General features: G+C 53.8%; 2 protein-coding genes across 3 annotated transcripts in view; both read left to right on the top strand.

Moving 5' to 3' along the window:
- The first annotated feature begins 43 nt into the window (after nucleotides 1-43).
- Nucleotides 44-5,481, top strand: SLC35C2 (solute carrier family 35 member C2). 2 transcript variants are annotated; one of them, XM_064521780.1, is made up of 8 exons: nucleotides 44-173; nucleotides 2,001-2,064; nucleotides 2,288-2,360; nucleotides 2,548-2,716; nucleotides 3,003-3,086; nucleotides 3,430-3,605; nucleotides 4,322-4,451; nucleotides 4,598-5,481. In XM_064521780.1, the coding sequence occupies exons 3-8, from the start codon at nucleotides 2,295-2,297 to the stop codon at nucleotides 4,717-4,719; spliced, it is 747 nt and encodes a 248-aa protein (XP_064377850.1). In that variant the 5' UTR covers nucleotides 44-173; nucleotides 2,001-2,064; nucleotides 2,288-2,294; the 3' UTR covers nucleotides 4,720-5,481. The 2 variants fall into 2 exon arrangements, with proteins under 2 accessions (XP_064377850.1, XP_025970850.1); XM_026115065.2 differs by lacking the exons at nucleotides 44-173; nucleotides 2,001-2,064 and having other exon boundaries at nucleotides 2,511-2,716.
- The window catches only part of CDH22 (cadherin 22), a 122,157-nt gene continuing 102,378 nt past the window's right edge, over nucleotides 264-20,042 (top strand). The window contains exon 1 of the mRNA XM_064521761.1: nucleotides 264-393. The gene's annotated coding sequence lies outside the window, so the exon portion shown is untranslated. The remainder of the gene's footprint in view (nucleotides 394-20,042) is intronic.

The following is a 20,042-nucleotide window of genomic DNA, read 5'->3' as shown; positions in this document are numbered from 1 at the left end:
GCGGGGCCACGTCGGCAGCGCGGGGCCGCGCGGAGGGGCCGGGGCCGGGGCCGGGGCCGGGGGGGCAGGCAGGCATGGCGGCGCTGGGGCGGGCGGCGCTGGCGGCGGCGCTGGTGCTGCTCTACTACGGCTTCTCCATCGGCATCACCTTCTACAACAAGTGGCTCATGAAGGTGCGCGGGCGGCGGGGGCGGGCGGCGGGGCGCGGCGCGGCGGTGACGGGCGGCTCTCGGTTCCCGCAGAGCTTCCGCTTCCCGCTCTTCATGACGCTGCTGCACCTCCTGGTCGTCTTCGGGCTCTCGGCGCTGGCCCGCGCCCTGGCGCGCTGCTGCTCCGGGCGGCCGCGGGCCGAGCTCTCCTGGGCCGACTACCTGCGCCGGGCGGCGCCCACAGGTACGGGCGGCGCCGGGGAAGGGCCGCGGGGGCGGGAGCGACGCGCTGGGCTGGGCTGGGCTGGGCTGGGCTGGGCGTGCTCGGCGGCGGCTGCCGCGCTCGGGGCGGCCTCGGGCCTCCGGCAGAGCCGCGTGCGCTGGGGCGCGGGCCGGGGCCGGGTGCCGGCCGCATCCCCCCCCCCCAGCAGCGGTGCCGGCCGCATCCCCCCCCCCAGCAGCGGTGCCGGCCGCACCCCCCCCCCCCAGCAGCGGTGCCGGCCGCATCCCCCCCCCCAGCAGCGGTGCCGGCCGCACCCCCCCCCCCCAGCAGCGGTGCCGGCCGCACCCCCCCCCCCAGCAGCGGTGCCGGCCGCACCCCCCCCCCCCCAAGCAGCGGTGCCGGCCGCACCCCCCCACACCCCCCCCAGCAGCGGTGCCGGCCGCACCCCCCCACACCCCCCCCAGCAGCGGTGCCGGCCGCACCCCCCCACACCCCCCCCAGCAGCGGTGCCGGCCGCACCCCCCCCCCCAGCAGCGGTGCCGGCCGCACCCCCCCCCCCCCAAGCAGCGGTGCCGGCCGCACCCCCCCACACCCCCCCCAGCAGCGGTGCCGGCCGCACCCCCCCACACCCCCCCCAGCAGCGGTGCCGGCCGCACCCCCCCACACCCCCCCCAGCAGCGGTGCCGGCCGCACCCCCCAGCGCAGGCGTGAGCAGGGAGGCCGCGAGCGCGGCTCGCACGGCTGCTGGCGCTGCTGGGGCGCCCGGCGCGTTTCGGTGCCTGTGGTCTAGACTTAGCTGTTTGCTTTAGGCATGCCGTGCTTATCAGTTGTGACAAAACTGGGTAAAACACATAGAGGCCAAACGGAACGCGTTTTTCTGAGGGAGCCGGGGATGCGCGTGTGACGTACGAGAGCAGTGTAGGATTCCTCTGCAAGTTATCTCTGCAGGATATTTCTTCTTTGTAATGCTGATGTTAAGTTATGCATTTATATTATTTTGGTAGCTTTTTCTGGTGAGAGCTTCTTGGTCTTTTTGACGTGTAAGTTCATGGTATGTGATGCACAAAACTGCAGTAGCTGAGACCACCAAGGGAAGCTCGTGCTCAGCGTACAGACCACCATCTACGTGCCTCGGCAGTTCTTGGTGGTGCATCATCCTGGTTCAGCCACCTTCGTGCCAGGGGAAAGAGACTGTAACAGGAGCTGGACCAGGATTAAGGATCTGTAATGAGGTTTATTGCCAGACTTGCCTCTTCGGACTTCTTGCAGCGGCCTTCTTACTTATGAGCCATCGCACTCTGATGTGTTCAAAAATACTTTAAATATTGCAAATCTGTGACTTTGGCTTTCAATCAAAGGGAGGACAAGGGTTGTTTCTGGACTCGTGTGTAGTATGTATTCTGTTGGCATGTTGGCATGGTGCTGGGCCCTACCTGAATCACGGGGAACAGGACGGAAGTATAAAGAGCTGAGAATATCTGGGTTGCGTTGGCATAGAAAAGTTCATCAGAGGAAAGTAGTTGTTTTCTAGGTCTGTTCTTCTCTCTGTGTTCCTGGTCAAGTAGCAGGGCTTTCTTTTTATGCTGTGGAAGAAGGTTAACGTCAGGATTTTTTCTTTGCTTCCTTAGCTTTGTCAACTTCCTTGGATATTGGGCTGAGTAACTGGAGCTTCCTATATGTCACTGTCTCCCTGTGAGTACAAATCCCATGCTCCCTGGGATTCCTCTGGCGGGTTTGGAAAGTCCTTTGCCAGGGTCGGTTTCTTGGATGGGCAGGCGGCCTAGTGGGGTTGGCATGCAGGAGACAGTGATAGTTTGTCGGTAGCAACACAGAACTGGGTGGTCTAGTTCCTAATAGTGGTTTACTGGGAAGGACTGCAATGGAGAAGACTGATAGTGTGTTTTGGTCCTTACAGCTACACAATGACCAAATCCTCTGCCGTTCTCTTCATCTTGTTCTTTTCACTACTCTTCAAACTGGAGGAAGCGGTAAGGGTCCCGTGCAATGCTTTAGGGAGGCGGAGGGTCAGGCCCAGGAAAATACGCTGTGTAGCACAGAGAAATATATAAATGGAAGAGGAATGCAGATGTGTGGGTGGATCTGAAGGAGAGGAGGTGTCTGTCTTTGTTCGGCTCCAGGAGTCTCCGCAGTGACTTTGTGTTTGCTCTCGCCCAGAGGGTGGCATTGGTGCTGGTGGTTCTGCTCATCGCTGGGGGGCTCTTCATGTTCACCTACAAGTCCACGCAGTTCAACACACAGGGGTTCATGCTGGTGCTGTGTGCTTCTTTCCTTGGGGGTATTCGCTGGACTCTCACGCAGATACTTATGCAGAAGGCTGAACTGGGTATGTAGGGAGTTAGGAAGTGGGTGATGGTGCTGGTGGTGGGGAGGGGAGCGAGGAGGTGGAAGCCTTGCTGCAGATATAAAACTTCCTGCGTAAGGAATGGTGTTTGAACCTTGGGACAGCGTCGTTTGTTGACAAGCAATGAAAGTGGCTTGGCCTCTGCAGCAACGTAGGGATGGGCACTGCAAATAAGGTATATGTCTAAAAGCAGTACTTGTAAAGGCTCCAGGAGCTATGCTGTCCCTGGCTGTTGTTACCTGTTCTGTTACTGATTCTCTTCTTTCAGGGCTCCAGAACCCCATTGATACCATGTTTCACCTGCAGCCGCTCATGTTCCTGGGGCTCTTCCCTCTCTTTGCTGTCTTTGAGGGTGCGTGAGTTAATTAGTGAAAGCAAGAGCAGCTTTCCGAAATGGTTGGGGAGACTGCTCAGCAGTTGGTTGTCCAAGATGATTCATGAAGATAAGTGAACAGCTGTGAATTTTATGAAGTAGTTAGAGACCTGGAGTTAAAATGGCTAAGATAGCCTTTGTATTGGCAGAATATTAAAGCGTGTACAGGAATAGTAGCATGGCATGCTCGTGAAAATAAGGGCTTAAAGAACTGGCTCAACATCCTCCTGATAGTGGAATGTGAGCAGCCTATCCCTATGTTGTTGTGGGGCATCCTGGGTGTTGGCAAAGGCACTCTACTACTCACTTTCTTGTTCCATAGGCCTGCCTTTGTCTGTGTCAGAGAAGCTCTTCCGTTTCCACGAAGCAGGAGTGCTGTTCTCTCTGATAGGAAAGTTGTTCTTGGGTGGAATTCTTGCCTTTGGACTAGGTTTTTCTGAGTTCCTCTTGGTTTCCAGAACATCTAGCCTCACCCTTTCTATTGCTGGCATTTTTAAGGTAAGGCATGGTTCCTGTGCTAACACCAGAAGGCAAATATTGTGCCATCCCTAATGGCCCTTGAGTGGTGGGGACTTCCTAACAGCCCTAGAAATGATCTCCTGCTATTTCCGTTCTCCTTGCATAGGAGCTTGCTGCTTTGCCTTGCAGTCGCTGCAGTGAAGTCCCTGTGGTCCCTGCTACCCTGACAGCAAGGGGCAGAGGCTAATCGCTGCTTTACAAGAAATACCATTAAGGTCCAAAGTTTGTTGGGCTCTAGGAGAGGCTCAAATACATGGGCCTCATAATTGATGGATGCTGTGGGAGGGGAGGCAGGTAAGAAGGGTGCTCTCTTGCATCAGACCTGGATAAGGACAAACCACTGGTTTGAGGTAACTCATTTGACCTCATATGGCACATTCTCCACTCCTTTGAAGAGTCTAGTGCAGGTGCTTTTGAGCTGAATGATGACATGCAAAACGTGTCATCCTTGATCTGGAAGTCACAGGATTGCTGTGTAGCCAAGCTGTGTAGTCTAAAGACTTAAAATCCCTGATCCTAGGGTTTGGCAGATCGTTCTGTTTCTTGGATCTATTTTTAGAACTCTCTCTACACTGAGGAATATGCTGAGGGAAACTAGCAGCTTGGCATCTTGATACAGGCCTGAGCTCTAAAACATCTCATGCCTGCCCCATCAGGTCCTGCCCTGCCACCTCTCATGTTTTTTCTTTCCACAGGAAATCTGCATTTTACTCCTTGCCACACGTGTGCTGGGAGACCACCTCAGTCTCTTGAACTGGCTGGGCTTTGCTGTCTGTCTTTCAGGAATCTCCCTGCATGTCATTCTCAAAGCAATCAATTCAAAAGGTGATTCTGTTTTAAATCCTTTTCTGTTTTTCTGTAGTTATTCCTGTAAGTTCACTGGGAGCTGAGTCTGATCCCAGCTCCTTGCTAATGTCAGGTTTGATGGATATTCTAGTGAGTTAGTCACTAAATGGACTATCTACATGCAGGTGAAAAAGGACTGAAGCTACACAAAGAGGCCAGCTCCAACCCTGACCTGGAGCTGCTGCTGCGACACACTGAATGTGGGGAGGAGGAGGAAGAGGATGTTGGAACTGCACAGCAACATTGACCGAGCCTGAAGCACAAAGTTCCTCACTCTATGTCCTTATTGGACCTACCTGACAGCTATCTGGGAGGAAGGTCCAAGAGTCTCTGACCATGACTTCCCAAAGGAGATTCAGGGCCTGGTGAGAGTCCTGTTCTCCTACAGTACTGTGGAGGCTGCACATGAAATGGGCAGCGCCCCTCTCCCAGAGAGCAAACTTGGAATACAAGCCCTGGATCTGTGGAAGTAAAATGGAATGGTGAGATTGGGGAACACTACAGAAAACTAATTGGGGAATCCTGAAGACTGTACAGCGTGAATGTAGGTCATGAACTGTAGAGTGAGCATGGGCATGTCTGAACTGCAGGTTGGGTGGTTCAGGGATCATTTTAGCGTTGTTTAGGCTTTGGCTTCCAAGGGGGAAGGCAGACATATCTTCCTACATTTTCCTTACGGTTCTGCGAAGTGGGAGCTCCTCTCTTAGTGGGAGCAAATGATCATGTATGAATCCAAGACTTGCCCCAATGGGAAGAAGAACCTTTGAGCCTGGTAACCTGTGTTCTGTGTGGATGATAAGGTGAGAAGTAAGTGCCTGCCCCAATTTTGGACCAATTGGACATAGTGGAGTGATAATGGGGGAAGGACAGGGAGATGCGAGTACTGCTGGCCCAGCAGGCCCAGGGGAGAGAGCAACATCACAGGAGGTACTGCCTGAGGAATAACCTTAGCAGAAAGTATGTGAGTGGGTGGGTTTTTTTTTTTTTAATAAAGTGGTTTTCTGATTCCCTTCTGTCTGTATGTTGTATAGCTATGCTTCAGCAAGTAGAGGTCATTCTTCTGAACTTTACTGCCTTTTAGATTCACACTGGCCTTGCTACTGCATGCCCAATTATTTCTGAGGCCTGGCACACAAAATACTTGGCTATGAACAGGATCTGTGATCTCTAGTATTAAGGGGATCTTCTCCTGCAGCCTGCTGTATTTGTGCCAGCCAAGAGAGCAGACTGACTTGTCTGCTTTTATACATCTCCAAGACCGCACATCCTAAGGAAACTTAGTATTGTGACTTCCTGTAGGCATCTGATCTCTTTGTCCTTTTGGATTGGGTCAGTTAGTGCTGCAACTCCTAGTGCATGCCACTAGGAAAGTGGAAGAGTGTAGAATTTATGACACAACTGTTTGCTTCCTGCTAAGCCACCAGTGGGGTTGAGAACGTGGCTGTTTTCTTGTCTGGCAAAATTTTGGCCTCTTCGGAAGTTTTGTTCTGTGTTGGGTTTTGTAGTTTTGGGGGGTGGGCAGGGAGGAAATTTGAGAAATTTGAATGCTTTGAGAGGCATTAAACTGAATTTCTTGTGTTGTATTTGAGAACTTGAACCGTTTTGACTCTTTGGACTGAGTTCCTCTCCTGATCTCGTTTCATGATTTTCAGATACAAAGAATCTTGGTGACTTTAATCAGGATCATGTACTGCAAAAAACTGTGGTTCTGAGGAAAGAAAACTATTGTCCATACTGATATCTTTAATCATGTTCTAATAGATGCTGGTAGCTTTCTTTGGAACAGACAGCAGGTGGTGCAACTACCCCACTTAAAGCTACTGAACCAGCAGTTCCTGGCTAGGCTGGCACAGCAAGAGATCCTGTGCATCGAGTGGGATATTGCCTGGAGCTGAGAATGGCTTGTTCTGTGACCTGCTTTCATGCCAATTTGCAGAGCTGCCAGCAGAGTCTATCTAGCTGGATTTTCTAATAGCTAGGACTCATGATGCTTCCAGCAGGATTCACTGCCTTTGCCCTACTGATAGGTGTAAGTCCTATCTGTTCTGATGAAAAACTGAATATTGTACTTCATGTGGGGCAGTGATGCTTCCTGTGGGTGATCTGTGTTTAGCAATGCTGCAGCTTCTCTTTGCATTTTGCTTGTTACTGTCCTAGAACTGAATCTGGGGCATCCTTCTGCTGCATGGGTCTTAGATCGGAATTTCAGGTCCCTGCAAATCTAAGGTAAAGGTGGCTTTGTTCACAGTCAAGGTTTTGCACCACGTACTGTGCTCGAGGGTGAAATTTGACTGTGCCAATGTAAGTGCTTCTTGTGAACTTCAGAGCCTTGTAGTCTGTTGCTTCCAGAGTTTTTCCTTCTTTAAGACAGAAGAGATGCCCTAGGAGATAGTGTCTACCCTGTGCATTTGCGATCTGGACACAACTCTTCGTGCTTGGATATGACGCTATCATTCAGTGCGGAGGCTAAGAATGGCTCTTGAGATGAGCAGTTAGTGCTTCACCCTTCCCCGGAAAGTTGTTCCTGGTGAGGCTTGGTAGCCATCTGCTTCCTTGTTCAGTAAAATTTACTCCTCTTCAGAGAAAAAGATAAGAAAAACCTAGGAAGAGCAACATAAAAGTGTCTACTGCTTCATGATTCTACCACAGCACGTGGTACAGGTAGCCCAGTTTGCTTGTGGGAATAACTGAGCATCACTTGTCTGCTCTGGAAAGGAATCCTGTTCTAATTTCTTCTAGTATCCAGCTTGGAATGGCAGAGGATCTCTATCCTATTCCTGCCCATGAATTAAAAAAGCCCTTATGAGGAGCTTGATGATAATTAATTATTAATTACTCCTTGAGCTTCACTGGGGGAAAAAGTCTGCCTCCGGCCTTATGAAAACCAGGCAAGGATCTTGTGGTGCAAGGAGCAGAGTTCATGGCAGGGCATATTCTGCACCTGCTTCTGTGACCAGCACACAGCAAGCAGGCCCTGATCCAGCTCAACCTGGCATACTTCTGCTTCTTCCCTGGATCTGCAGTGCTAGGCTGGAAAGTTTTTTTTTTGCTCTGTAGCTCGATGGGAATTGATGAAGATGGTCCTGCAAGGATTTCTGCCTGAGACTATAATCCACAAGGTCCTCTGCTTCTAGGAAAGAGTTGCTATCTTGCAGTCTTTATATTACTTTTCCTTGTACAATTATTCTCTGTAGGAACTTTCCTGGCATAGAGCTGACTATGCTATGACTACTTGTGTGCAGAACAGGCAGGATCCTTTTTTGCCTTTCTTCTCTCTCTCTCCTGTCCTCCCCCCCCGCCCCCAACATCTGGTTTGCTCTGCTCCAGTAGTGCAGGAAGGAAGTTGCTCTCTAGCTCCCAGTAAGCACCCAGTTGTTCCCATGGGGACCTCTTCTTTAAAAGGTCTTGTCTGGCAGGACTTTTGGCAATAGTCACCAACCTGAAGGTTTTGCCTGGAACTCTGTCTGTCTTTATCCCCAAAATTCAACAGGAAGGTCAGGACTGAAACAGACGCAGCGTCAAACAAATCCAGTGTTAATTAGACTGTGTGTAAATGTGGTTCTTTCTGACCAAGCACCCACTGTGTCCCAGGCCCAAGGAATGACCTGGCTGAACAGCTAGCTGTGCTCCTAATATCCCTTTTACTCCTGCTGCAGCATATGTAAAATGAAAGTGCTACACCAGCCCAGCAGATACCAATAGTTATGGAGCAGAGATGATGGGACTTGAGGATCCCAGGAAAGAATGCACGGAAGGTTTCTGAATTGCAGAGGTGCTGCTGTTCCTTCATGGTGCTGTCATGCTCTCCCACCCATGTGTGCAAGGGTAGCTGCAGATCTGTATACTAGAAGCAGAAATGCACCTCCTTCATTGGACTTTCAGAGCTCCAGCACTGAAGATTGGATTTAAATACAGTGTAATGTTGGATATAAATGTCACTGCTGCAGGTGCCTGACTGGGGTGACCAAACAATAACCTGTGAGAAACTCTGCTTAAGTCTCTTCATCTTCCTGCCATTAACTGGCCAAACAGAGGGGGCTTTGCACTCTAAACTGTTGTTGAGTGCTAGGTGTTGCCTGGGAGACATAGAAAGAAAATGAGAGGATTCTATTGTTTTGTGGGTTTATCTTGCTTTTGTAACAGCTTCTGGTGAGAGCCTGAGCTTTGCGAGGGAGGAAGCACAGTGTGCATGTGCCCCTTTCTCCCTCTTCCTCCCCGTGCTGGTATTGCTGGTTCTTGGTCCCAAATCCAGTTGTGTTTCTGTTCACCCACAGCCACTGTGGCTGCTTGCTCTGCTTCACTCCTTGAGCAACGGCAGGAGCACCATGATGAAGGAGGGGGGAAATCATGCAATTTGCGGTGAGTGAACAGTGATGTGAGACCAGTTGTCCATCATAAATTTTGAGGCTTTGGATAAGGGCGATGCAGAGGTGGGGTACAGCGAAGACAGAAAGTGAGGAAACAGTGTTGGTACTTGTGAGAAATGGGCAAATACTGGCTTTAAAGCAGGGAGGTGCAGCCGTTGTGTCGGGCAGAGCTGTCTTTTTGGGGAAACTTACCCTATCAGTTCCACCTCTTAGCCTTCCAGAAGCACTTGTGTTCACTAAATTCTGAGAAGTAATGTTAGGGATAGAGCATCTGTGATGGATGCTCTCTTACCGTTTTTTGACCTTCTTCCCTGCTTCTCGGTCCGCTCTGCTTTTGCTCTCACCCTGCCTGCTGTGTATGCAAAGCTCCTCTAACCCCAGAGCTTCACCAGGCTTCAGCTATGTTGGTGCTGGGGCGTGCCTGGTTAGGACTTTAGTGGGGAATGTCACAGGGTGCAGGGCAGAGCGCCCCGTTCTTGGCTGCTTTAGCATTCCCTCCCAGCAAGCAGTGTTGCAGGAACGAGGTGGAAGCACTGGCTAGCTGCTCTAGCCTTGGTCTCTGCTGATAGGCAGAGGGGAGCTTGTAGCACGTAGGGGTGCAGAGCTGATTTAACCACAGGGAGTGAGTAGGGGCTATGGCCGTATTTCTTGTCTATGTGGCAACTGTCATGGAAAGGCATAAGGTAGAGCTGAGGAACGAACAGTGTGCCTGAAGGGCATTTGAATCGTGTCTCATTCGATCCCAGATATGAACTCAGTGATGCTGTAAATAATTTTAGTGCAACATAACATTATATTACTATTTGTTTCATGCTACCTCTAGCCTGGATGTAAATTAGCATTTGGTGAATCTGTTTGTTTTGTTGCTGTTTGTCTGTGCCACTGGTTGCTACCGGCAGTCTTCTGAGAGGGGTGGTGCTAGTTAGTCATGCTGACTCTGCTGAGGTGCCCCCAAGTTAGGGGCTGCTTTAGAGGATGGGAGAAACAGGTTTCTCTACAGTCAAGCATTGTGTGGCACAGTTCAGTTCATCCCCCTTTCTCAAAGGAAGAGTGTAAAGGCTGAACATGGTCGGAACCACTGCAGGCACATGCACACACAGTCTGACATGCAGCCATAAACTTGAAATATGACTCGTCCATAAATGCAGGTTATGTGTATGCATTTGCCTGTGAATATATATTCATGTGTGTGCAGACATATGTGTGTGCATACCTTTGTATGTGTGCACCCTTGCTTCCGTGTGCCCCTGTCTTTCTATGAGCAATGTAGAGGAGGATGCTGGCTATGATTTAATATTGATGGTGTTTGAACTAATTAACCAAAGGAAGCAAAGCTGAATGAATCTCAGAGGTACTGCACTCCTGCAAACTCTGTTCTTGCCTGTAAGACCAGGTGTTTACACGCGTGCTGATTTTGCTTCCCCTTTTCCCCCCGCCCCCACCTCTTCTTGAAGAACAGATGCTTGGCTTCCTGATGAAATTTCAACACAGTAAACACCCTGAGAGCAAGGGGACGTGACCCTGCAAACCCCTCTGCACTCCCCAGTTCTCTGCCCAGTGAGCAGGATGGTCAGGAAGCTTACTGTAGTGTCACAGCAGCTCCATCTCATAGTGGGAAAGCCAGCCTGGCTCCATGATGCCCAGGACAGGCAAGGCAGAGCAGCAGCACGGGGCTTGGTGCCCAGCAGTAGAGCTGCCTCAAGCTGTGCTTCATTTCTTGTTTCAGTTGAATATCTCTGCAGCTTTTACTATGTGTTTGGTGCTTAGTGAAGTGGGGGAAGGAGAGCTGAGGGTGCAGACAGCTGGAAGGCTGGCTTCCACCCAACCTAGGGCTGCAGAGAGCTCACATTCATCTATGATCTTTGCAGTGGCAAAGCCTTGCCACTATCTCTATATCCCTGCTTCTGCACTGAGGCTCTGTTCCCCCCCCCCCCCGTCCCTTATTCCTGGGGTATGCAGGTTTTGATGTTCACAGCCTTGAGTCTCTGCACTCCAAGTATGCTTGAAGAACTCTTGCTTCTAGTCTGCACCCAGTATATGGAGATGTCGCCTTTTCCTGGAGCCATGTGAACCTGAGAAGTTCTATATCCTGTAGCTGCTGGAAGAGTCATAGATTTGGGAACAGCCTTGGGGGCCATTTGTCTTGCTTTACTTTAGGAAAGATGGTGCAGCCAAAACGGAGCTGTCTGGAGCTTTGGAGAGTGGTGTTATTCATGATGGTATTTACTGCTGGGGGACCAGCTGTGCTGAGTGTTGTTAAGTCTCCTGCGAGGACTGTGCTTTTCTGACAGGACAGGTAGCTATGGGACACATTTCTCCTCTCCCAGACAGTCTTGTCACTGCCAGGAGCCAGCACTTCTGAGCGCCTGGCCGGGCCCGTGTTGCCAGCCTGTCCTCCCAGAGGAGCGGTCTGTCCCTGCCCTTCCTGTGGACATTGCCAGGAGCAGAGGCTGCTGCCAGCTTCTGGCTGCTTGCCCGATGAAAAATAGCAGAATTGACCATGCGATTGTTAATGAAAATCACAGTCAGGAAGATGCAGCCAAGCCCTGTAATTGCACTAATTGGCGCCATCGTCATGAACGTGCTAAAAGCTGCTCTGCTGGTCTCAGCCCAGCAATTTTTCTAACCTCAAGTTTCAGCATGTCCCCCCACCCCTGCACAAGGCAGGCTCACCTGCCTTGTTGGTGTAATTCAGTGTACAAATGGAACTGGGAGGGCAGCAAAGTATGTGTTGGGAGGGGACCATGTTGGTGATGCAGACAGCTGACAGCTTGCCTCATCCTGCCCTGTTGCTTTGAAGCCAAAAGGCCCTTTCTCCTGCTATACTGAGTTAGAAATCACAGGGTAATTTAGGTGGGATGGGAGCAGTGACCTGCTCAGAGCAAGGTCAGCTTTGAGATCAGACCAGGCTGCTCAGGGCTTTATCCAGTGGGTTGTGAAAGCCTCCAAGGACAGAGACTGCACTGCCTGTCTGAGCCCCTGCTCCAATGCTTGACTGTCCTCATAAGGACAAAGTTTTTCCTCATCTCCAGTCTGAACTTCTATTTCAAGTTATGACTGTTGTTTCTCATCATCTCATCGTGCACCGTTGATAAGAGCCTGGCTCCATCTCCTCAGTAACTTCCTTGTAGGTACTGACAGATGGCTGTGAGGTCCCCCCCAAGCTCTCTCTCTTCTTCAGGCTGAGGCACCTAGGCAGAGCCCTGGGCTGCACTGATACGTGTTTCGGGCTACTGCCTTGCCACAGACGCCATAAGGGTGTCTCCTGCAGCAGGAGGAACTGCAGCCTGTTCGTGATTCCTCAGTAGTATCACCCGAGCCCCAGGTACTGCAGTTTGGTACCTGCAGAGAGGCTCAGCTTTGAGTAGGTCAGGAATGAAGTTCCTGGACTCTAGAAGCTAGGCTGCAGTGAAAAGCTGGGACTAGAGGTCCTAATGATCCTGAAAGCTGGAATCCCCCAAGTAAAGACAAAGGCAGGCGTGGTTTAAAAACTTACTGTGGTTTTGGAGGACAGGACTTGTGATGTTGGTAAGTTAGGGCTGATGACACTGGAGCCAGGACTGAAACAGGAGGCTTGGCTGCAAGGCACCAACCAGTGCACTGCTCTGTCACTGCACTAGCCTGACAGATGCTCTTCTAAAGGCAGGCCAAAGTGTGAGGCAGACACAGGCTGGCCCTGTTAGTAAGCTCTGCAGGCAGGGACTACCCCCAAGCTCTGGGTTATGCACAGCAGGTCCCGACCCCCTGGTTGTCTTGTGCATGCCCTGTGCAGATGGATGCACTGCTCCTGTCTAGCACACTCTCCTCCAAAGTTGTTTCTTGTGGGAGGCTGAATCCTGCAAACCCAACATAGCTCCTGCCCTAGAGCACTGTTTTTTGGCTTCCTTGGTGCAGGCCCTCTGACCCTGCTAATGTAGTGCGCATGTGCCATGTCTCTCTCCAAACGTGTTCTTGACCTGCCAATGCATCCCTCAGTGGTTGCAGCTTCATACCCCTACACGTGCAGGGTGGGATGATTTCCCCTCCCAGCTCTAACACTGCTGTAAGTCTGCATTTGCCGATGTGTTCAGCAGCCTCGCTTCTCCCATTGCCCTTGGATCAGGAGCTGCAGCTGCACTCCCTGGCCAGTGGTGCAGCCAGGGGAGGCAGCTGTGCTCCAGCAGTGCGCTGGGCCCCGGTGTGGGCAGCAGGGACAGTGCACCGGGGAAGGGGCGGGGATGCAGGGGAATATTCTTGATGCCTCTCCCTGCACCAGCCTCATCACAGGGAAGGAAGGTATTGCTACGGCCAGGGGTGACCCTGGGGCTCCCCACGGCCATCCCCTGTAGAAGTGCTGCCCGTTGTGGGTCTAGGCAGAGGCAGGGTCATGCTGGGAAGTGCTGGCATTCCTGGGTCCATCCCCAGGTGCCAGGTGATATCCATGGCGGCTCGTAGACCCTGGGATGCCTGGGGTTGCCCCTGCTGCAGTCCAGCCAAATGGGGCACCATGCAGGGAAGCTCCCTGCCTCCCGCAGGTGTCAGGGCTGCCTCCTTACTCAGCACCAGCTGTAGCTTATGCCCACAGTTTCATAGATTTTTAAGGCCTGAAGTGACCATTCAGTTATCTAGGGCCCCAGTGTGACTCCAACTAAGAAAAGCCATCTTGTTCTGCTGTGCTGAACCCAGTATCAGCTGATATATCTTCCACGACAGGGTGGAGGATGCTAGGAGTCAGAGCAGATGGTGCTTGCCCGGTAGCATGGCCCAGCGCCGTGTTTCTTATTTGCACTTGCCTGACTACAGGCTCCGGCTTTGGCTTCAGCCTTCTTTCTACCCTGAAAGGCTAATTTCCCCTCTACTTGATGCTGGCGCAGGTGGATCATTCCTCTTGTCATTACCCACTGAGGTTTCCCCAAGGTATTGTCCCTCCAGGTCAGCAGTTCCTGGAGGACAAAAGACTAAGGAGCAGCAGGTTTTTGCTGGGAATCCAGCTCCCCCATCATCAGCATGCTCCCCCGGATCAGCCGCCTCCCCCACTGCCACACCTCCCCCACACAGGCAAACAAAGGGGAGCTTTGAACAGAGAAAAGGAGAACAGGCAGCTGGCATCCTCCCGGGAAGGGTGGGGAAGCTGGCTATGGAAGAGGGGAGGCATGAGGGTGTGTCAGAGGTGCAGTGGGGTGTGTAGCTAGAGGGCATGAGTGCAGGAACTTGTCCTGTGTGTCACTAGAGGAGGGCTTGCTGAAGCACCAGGAGAGCACAGAACTGTCCTACAAGATCCCACGCTAGCATAAGTAGCCCCACCATCTCTGCTCTTGTGCTTCTCATCCTAGTGGGGCTGAATGATTGCTTTTTCTATCAGCTGCCTGCATTAACAAGCAATAATTGGCACCTGTGTTAAAGAGCCTGGTTTCAATTACTGCCCAGTGCAGCTCGAACTCTCCAGAGCTGGGAGATTATGAGGGGGAGGAGCAGTGAAGCTCATGTTCGTTCTCTGTCTTTCCACCAGGTGCTCCTCTTCCCCAGGGCTGAAGCACTCTGGGCAACTATTGCTTGTGCCTTGAATCTGCAACTGCACCAGCAAGGGCTGCTTGGGAAGCAAAACAGTGCGTCCCAGGAGCACAGAGAGCAGGCATAGCTGGCACAGTGCTGCAGCTCTCTTGTTCTTCACCTGGATGTTTCTTGCAGGAGCCTCTACTTCAAATCCTGCACTGCGGGGTGGGATTGCAAGGTGTGAGAAGGAATTGGTCCTTGTAGATCGCGTTATTCCTTCAGCCCCATGCAACACGAATCCTGGGAGCTTCCCAGGCTCTCCCCTCAGCTGTACATCTGTTGCTCCCACTGCATCAGCACTGCCCTGTGCACTGGGCCCAGCCCCCTTCTGCTGCCATCCATCATTTCCGATCCAATAAATTACAGCACCATTAAAATGCAATAGGAATTGTTTTCTGTGTTTTAGAGACATGAGCCTTTAAATTTCCCCTTGTTTAGTGGATGACGAATGGACAGTTGTGGTTGGTGCTGGAGCAATGCAGAGGGCTGGGGAGAGCCCTCTGGCTGTGGACCGACTGGTGGTCCCCCAGCTTTGCACCATTGGCCTTGTCCGTTTGTGAAGCTACAGCTGTTGGGGCTCCTCTTTCCGACGGAGGTCCCTGGTTCGGTTTGTAGCAGCGGTCAGAGGAGGGGCGTGAAGAGTCTCATCAGAATATGCAGGTTTATTCGTCCTCTGTGAGGGGAATTTTGTGTCTGGTGTCGGGGAGAGCGAACCAAGCTGCTGTGCCGGCTGCCGTGGCCAGGCAGATCAGGAGCCCTCAGGACCTGCAGCTGCCTGAGGGACTTGGTTCACGTTGCGGTCAGGAGCCCTGATGCCAGGAAACAGAGAGAGGTAAATGGTGACTGTCAGCAGAGAGGGAGGGCAGTGAAATGAGAAGCCGTGCTGGGCTGGGTGGCGGGAAGCACCGAGGGCTGGCTGCAGGCAGCTGGGGGGAGGAAGGAGGAGGACGACAGCGTGTTAGCGCCCAGGGAATGCAGCAGCTTAATGGCTTCCAGGCAGTGGGGGTGAGTCCTGCTTCATGCTGGAAGGAAGGCGGCTCTCACAAGATAGCTGTTGCTAATAGCGAGGTCTGGGGCTGCTGGGGATATGAGCCAGACATCCGTGGGGAGGCTGGCCCCGAGCAACCCCGGCGGACAGCAGTGGGGGACGTGACATGCCAGTGAGACTGCAGCTGTTGCCCGGTGCTGTGAACAGCCCTCCTGAGGACAGCGAGAGTGCTCACCACCGATCGTACGTGTTCCTGTGCTGGTCTCTCTTCCGCCGACCCCTTCTCCCTTTGCACCTTTCTTCTCCCTGTTCTCCCCAGTAACCGGGAGGCGAAGGCTGCACCCCGCGCAGCAATGCCGGAACTGTGGAGAAGACGTGGGGGCCGCGCTGGGCACGTGGCGGGCATGGCCGTAACTGCAGGGACTGCATCCTCTGCCCTCCGAGTGCCTGTGTTCCTTGCAAATGTTTTTTAAGCCAGTCTTAGAATTCTTTGGGTCTGTCTCTCGGTTTTAACAAAGGATGTAGGCATTACTGTGCGTCTCGCTCCACAGTTGAGTGTGAGTGCTGCCCTGAGCAATAATAAATTCCTGATCTAAGCTGCTCTGCCCTGACTGCTGATGCATTTCAGTTCTTCCCCGTTTCCCTGTCCGTCTGGCCTGCAGCCCGCAGGAAGGGCCCCTGAGAGGCTCCCAGCTCGGTTCTCCTGCTCCGGGGTGCAGGGCAGCAGCTGTTCGGCTGCCCTGACCCTCCAGTGCTTGCACGAGTGGCCAGACTAGGCACAGAAGGAGTTAAGCAGTGCTGGGAAAATCGGTATTTAATACAGTGCTGTCCCTTCTAGCAAACCTAGATGGGAAAATGCCTCCCTGTTGGAACCAGCGCCTCTCAGAAATGGAAATGCAGGATGGCTGGGGATTAGGGTGCCTATCGCTGGAAATGGGTTTCTTATCGTGTTTCTGAGCTGAATTGGTGGGACAGGCTCTGAAAATTGAATTGCCTTCCCTGCTTCTGTCTCTGCCATTGCCTCTCTCCTGTGCTCTAGCTTTGTGCTCTCCTTCTCAGCGTCTTGTCTTCCTTGCTCCCCATCCTCGCCAGAGCAGGGGTTGCCTCTGGGGGGGGGGGGGGGTGTCTGAACGGGACACAGTCTCCTGTCTGACTGGCTGCGTTTGGGAGGATTCATGCTCTGGGCTCTCAAGGCCAGGAGGACGTAGGCCCTCTTTCCAAGCTTCCCTCTGACCCTGCAAGGACAGTGGGGGCCTGGGCAGAGCCGAGTTTAGGGCAGCATGAGTGGAGGTGTGAAATAATCAGAAGACATGGGGTACAGCTGGAAATGTGAACTGGTGATGGGGAACTGGGGCGGGAGGGGAACTTGGCAAAGGTAGGGGGGAACACGACAGTAGCTGGAACAGATGAGGGAGAGATTAGGCTGAACATGTTGGAGCAGGAAAGAGACTGTCTTTCTGTGAGACAAGGAACAGCCTGAACCCTAGGCTGATGCTGCACTTTGCCAGGCAGAGGCTGGCGCAGCACAAGGGGCATCGCTGGCCCGTCAGCTCTCAGGCTGTGTCCCGGGACGGCCAAGGTGACTCTCTTGGTTCCTCCTTGCAGTGCCCCTGTTCGTGATTCAAGACGCCCTGCAGCATGACCACCAAGCAGCCTGTGCCCTGCTCTGCATCAGCCCCAGTGCTCCCTGCAGAGCAGGGCAGCCTGGTGCTCCCCAGGCCCAGAGCAGGTTAAGCAGAATGCAAATTCGACTCTTTTCCTCAGTGTGGGAGACTGCAGACCCCAGCTGGGGGTGTGTGGGTGTGCTGGCTGTGGGTGTCCAGGCAGAGTGCCTTGGATTTCTCCTAAGGTTTTTGTTTCCAGGGTTTGTAGCAATTGGTTTTGGGATAGTTCCATTTTCCTGAGCTGTGTTTTGCCACAGGTTACCAGTGCCTGATCTCATCCTCGTCTCCGTCACGGTATGCTTTTGTGGAGGAATTTCCTGTTTCTTTGTGTTAATCTTATATATGAGCCATGAGCAAGAAAAGGTGCTGACTGTATGCCTGTCGATAGCTGTACAGTGCAACAGCCTGCATTCATGGTGCTGCTTTAGCACTGACAGTGATATTTGCACCTCATCCTCAGTGAGCTGATGTCTGCATAGTAGGTTGCATGAGTTGTGGCAGCTTTGTCACAACAGCAGCCCTGATTACCTAGTCTGGGTGTGGGAGGTCCTGCACACCAGATGGGAAGGGCACACAGACCCCTACTCCAGCCCCCAGCAGGTCTCCCTCACCACGGCCTGGCAGCTCACGCCCGTTCCTCCCCGTCCTGCGCTCTGCAGTTGTTCATTTGTACTGCGTGCGTACTGTGCATGTGCGTACACATGTGATGTTCGTTCACCTGCCACAACACACTGAGCTTAAAAATAAAAGATATTTAGGGCTAATGGGTGAGTGTGTTGCTGCTCTAATGGAGCTACCATCTGTGGTGGATGGTGTCTGAAGCAGAACTGCTCCCTTTCAGAATAGCCCCTTTGCACTGAGCTGGAGCGTGCAAGGTGATTGCCGGCTGTCAGGGCAAAGCCTTTGCCAAGGGCCTGGTTCCTCTTGCACAAGCAGGCTGTGCTCAGGCTTGCCGTCTGCCCGCAGTAAGAGCGGACGTTCTCCCTTCTTACCAAGGTGCTGGTGTCTGCCCTCTGCTAAAGGAGTCATTTAAATTGCTGACAAATAGTGGGGAAAAAAGTTACCCTTAATCCTAAAAGTGTTTCCTTGCATGCTGAGGGGCAACTGCAGCCAGGTCTAGCCACATCAGAGGGTGGGGGGACCTGTGTCTCTGTGGCAAAAAATACTATGGACAAAGGTATTTTGTTATTTGAAGGCCCTGTTAAAGAGCTGACTAATTCCTGGAGCGGGATGTATATTTGCTCATCGATCCCTAGCAGTGTCTGCACTTGTACGGGAGGACATGGCAGCTTTGTTACATGTGACGCCGGTTCAACCTGGTGAAGTTCAACCTGGCAGCCCAGGGCTGCCCACAGAGCGGTCCTTGATGCAGTTTGGGAGAGTTTCATTTGCAGCCCCGGGTGCTTCTGCACAGCCCCAGATCTGCCCCATGGCTCGGTGCCCTGGGAATGGAGCTGCGGAGTTATCCCAGGGGTATTTTGTAAGGGGAGAGATGTTTCCCCGGCTCTTGGCCCGGTGCTGGGTGTGCAGGTCCGCCTGTGCTCCGGCCCCCGGGTCGCCTGCAGACACAAGCGGCCACCCTGCGCGGCTGCGCCGGGCCTGGGTGTAGTTCTGTCCTGTGGGGCCATCGCAGCCTGCCGGGCTGGTCGCGTGTTTAACAATTTATCTGAGGCAACTTCTATTTCATTTTGGGCTAAAACTGATGAATCAAGGTGACTTTGCGGAGAGAAATAATTCCTGTCCCAGGATTTGCATAATCCTGGCTGGTGATATGATAATGGTGTTTGTTAAAGACAGAACACAATAAATTAATGCTGTTAAGTTGTTGCTGCAAAATGCAAAGCAGGAAATTTCCTGTGGGTGTGAGGAGGAGCGTGAGCACGCGGGCAGGGCCGTGGTGCGTCGGGCGCGGGAGACCCCGGGGCACCGGCCCGGCCGGGAGGAGGCCCGGGACCAGCCGCAGTCACCCCGCGGGCCCCGCCGGCCGTGGCGAGCGGCTGTGCCACGCTCGCCCGTGGGGGGAGCGTCCGCTTTGGTCACCTTCCCCGCTGCGCCGCAGGGTGGGACCTGCTCCGGGCCCCGGTGGCTCCCGAGAGCCGGCCCGGCCCGCGGTGGCTCACGGCGGGCGCGGGAGGAGGCTGGGGGAGCCGGGCCGCCGTGCGCCAACCTGCGTCTGCGGGCCCGGGCGCGTCGCGGGGCGAGGAGCTGGGCCCTGGCTCCGAGCTTGGTGCCGCCTCGACCTTCCCTGCGGGCCGAGACTGACGCCGTTGAGCCCCCGGGAGGTTTTCGTGCCCTGGGAAGAGCGAAGGCCCCAGGGTAGGTAGGGCAGCCTGGAGACGGGCTGGCTGTGGCCCAGTCCCCAGCTTTCACCTCGCCCGGCTGGGCTCAGCCAAGGGCCGTGGTGCCGCAGGACGAGCGAGGAGGAAGAGCTGGCACGAGGCGGAGGGAGGCGCTGGGGACGGCGCGCGGTGCCGCCCTCCTTTCCCGGGCTGGCGCGGCGGCTCCAAGCCCGTCCTCCCCTGCCAGACCCCGCGGGAATCTGAACGCAGCCTTTGCCTCTGCAGCGGCACCGCTCCGTTAGCAGGAGATGCCGCGCGGGAGCCGGAGCAGGGTGCTGAGCTAACCGGACTCTGCGTCCCTGGTTTCCCGCGCGGGCAGGCGCCGTGTTCCTGAGGAACAGCGGAGCAAGGGTGCCCTGCGCGGGGATTTCCTCCCGCGTAGCCCTGGCTGCTGGCCTCAGCACGGGACTTTTTTGGACAGGCCGTCGAGGTGGAAAGGCCCAGTGCCCCCGGCCTGTGGCAGCACTGCTGCCCAAGTAGCTTCTGCTCCTCCTAATTCTTCCTGCAAGCGCCGTCCCGTCCCCAGGGAGGGAAACAGCCCAATGCCTCAAAGCCAGGGCGAGCCTGACAACGCTCGTCTCTCTCCCGCTAACCCCCTGCAAGAGAAACCAGCCAGAGAAACCAGAGGGCTGGTGGCTCCTGTGCACAAACATCCACCTGCCTGAGTTTGCTCCTCTGTC

This window comes from Dromaius novaehollandiae, chromosome 16 (assembly GCF_036370855.1).
Source record: "Dromaius novaehollandiae isolate bDroNov1 chromosome 16, bDroNov1.hap1, whole genome shotgun sequence".
Classification (NCBI taxonomy): domain Eukaryota; kingdom Metazoa; phylum Chordata; class Aves; order Casuariiformes; family Dromaiidae; genus Dromaius; species Dromaius novaehollandiae.
Note: the sequence above shows the minus strand (reverse complement) of the source record. Positions and strands in the feature narration are given on the sequence as shown.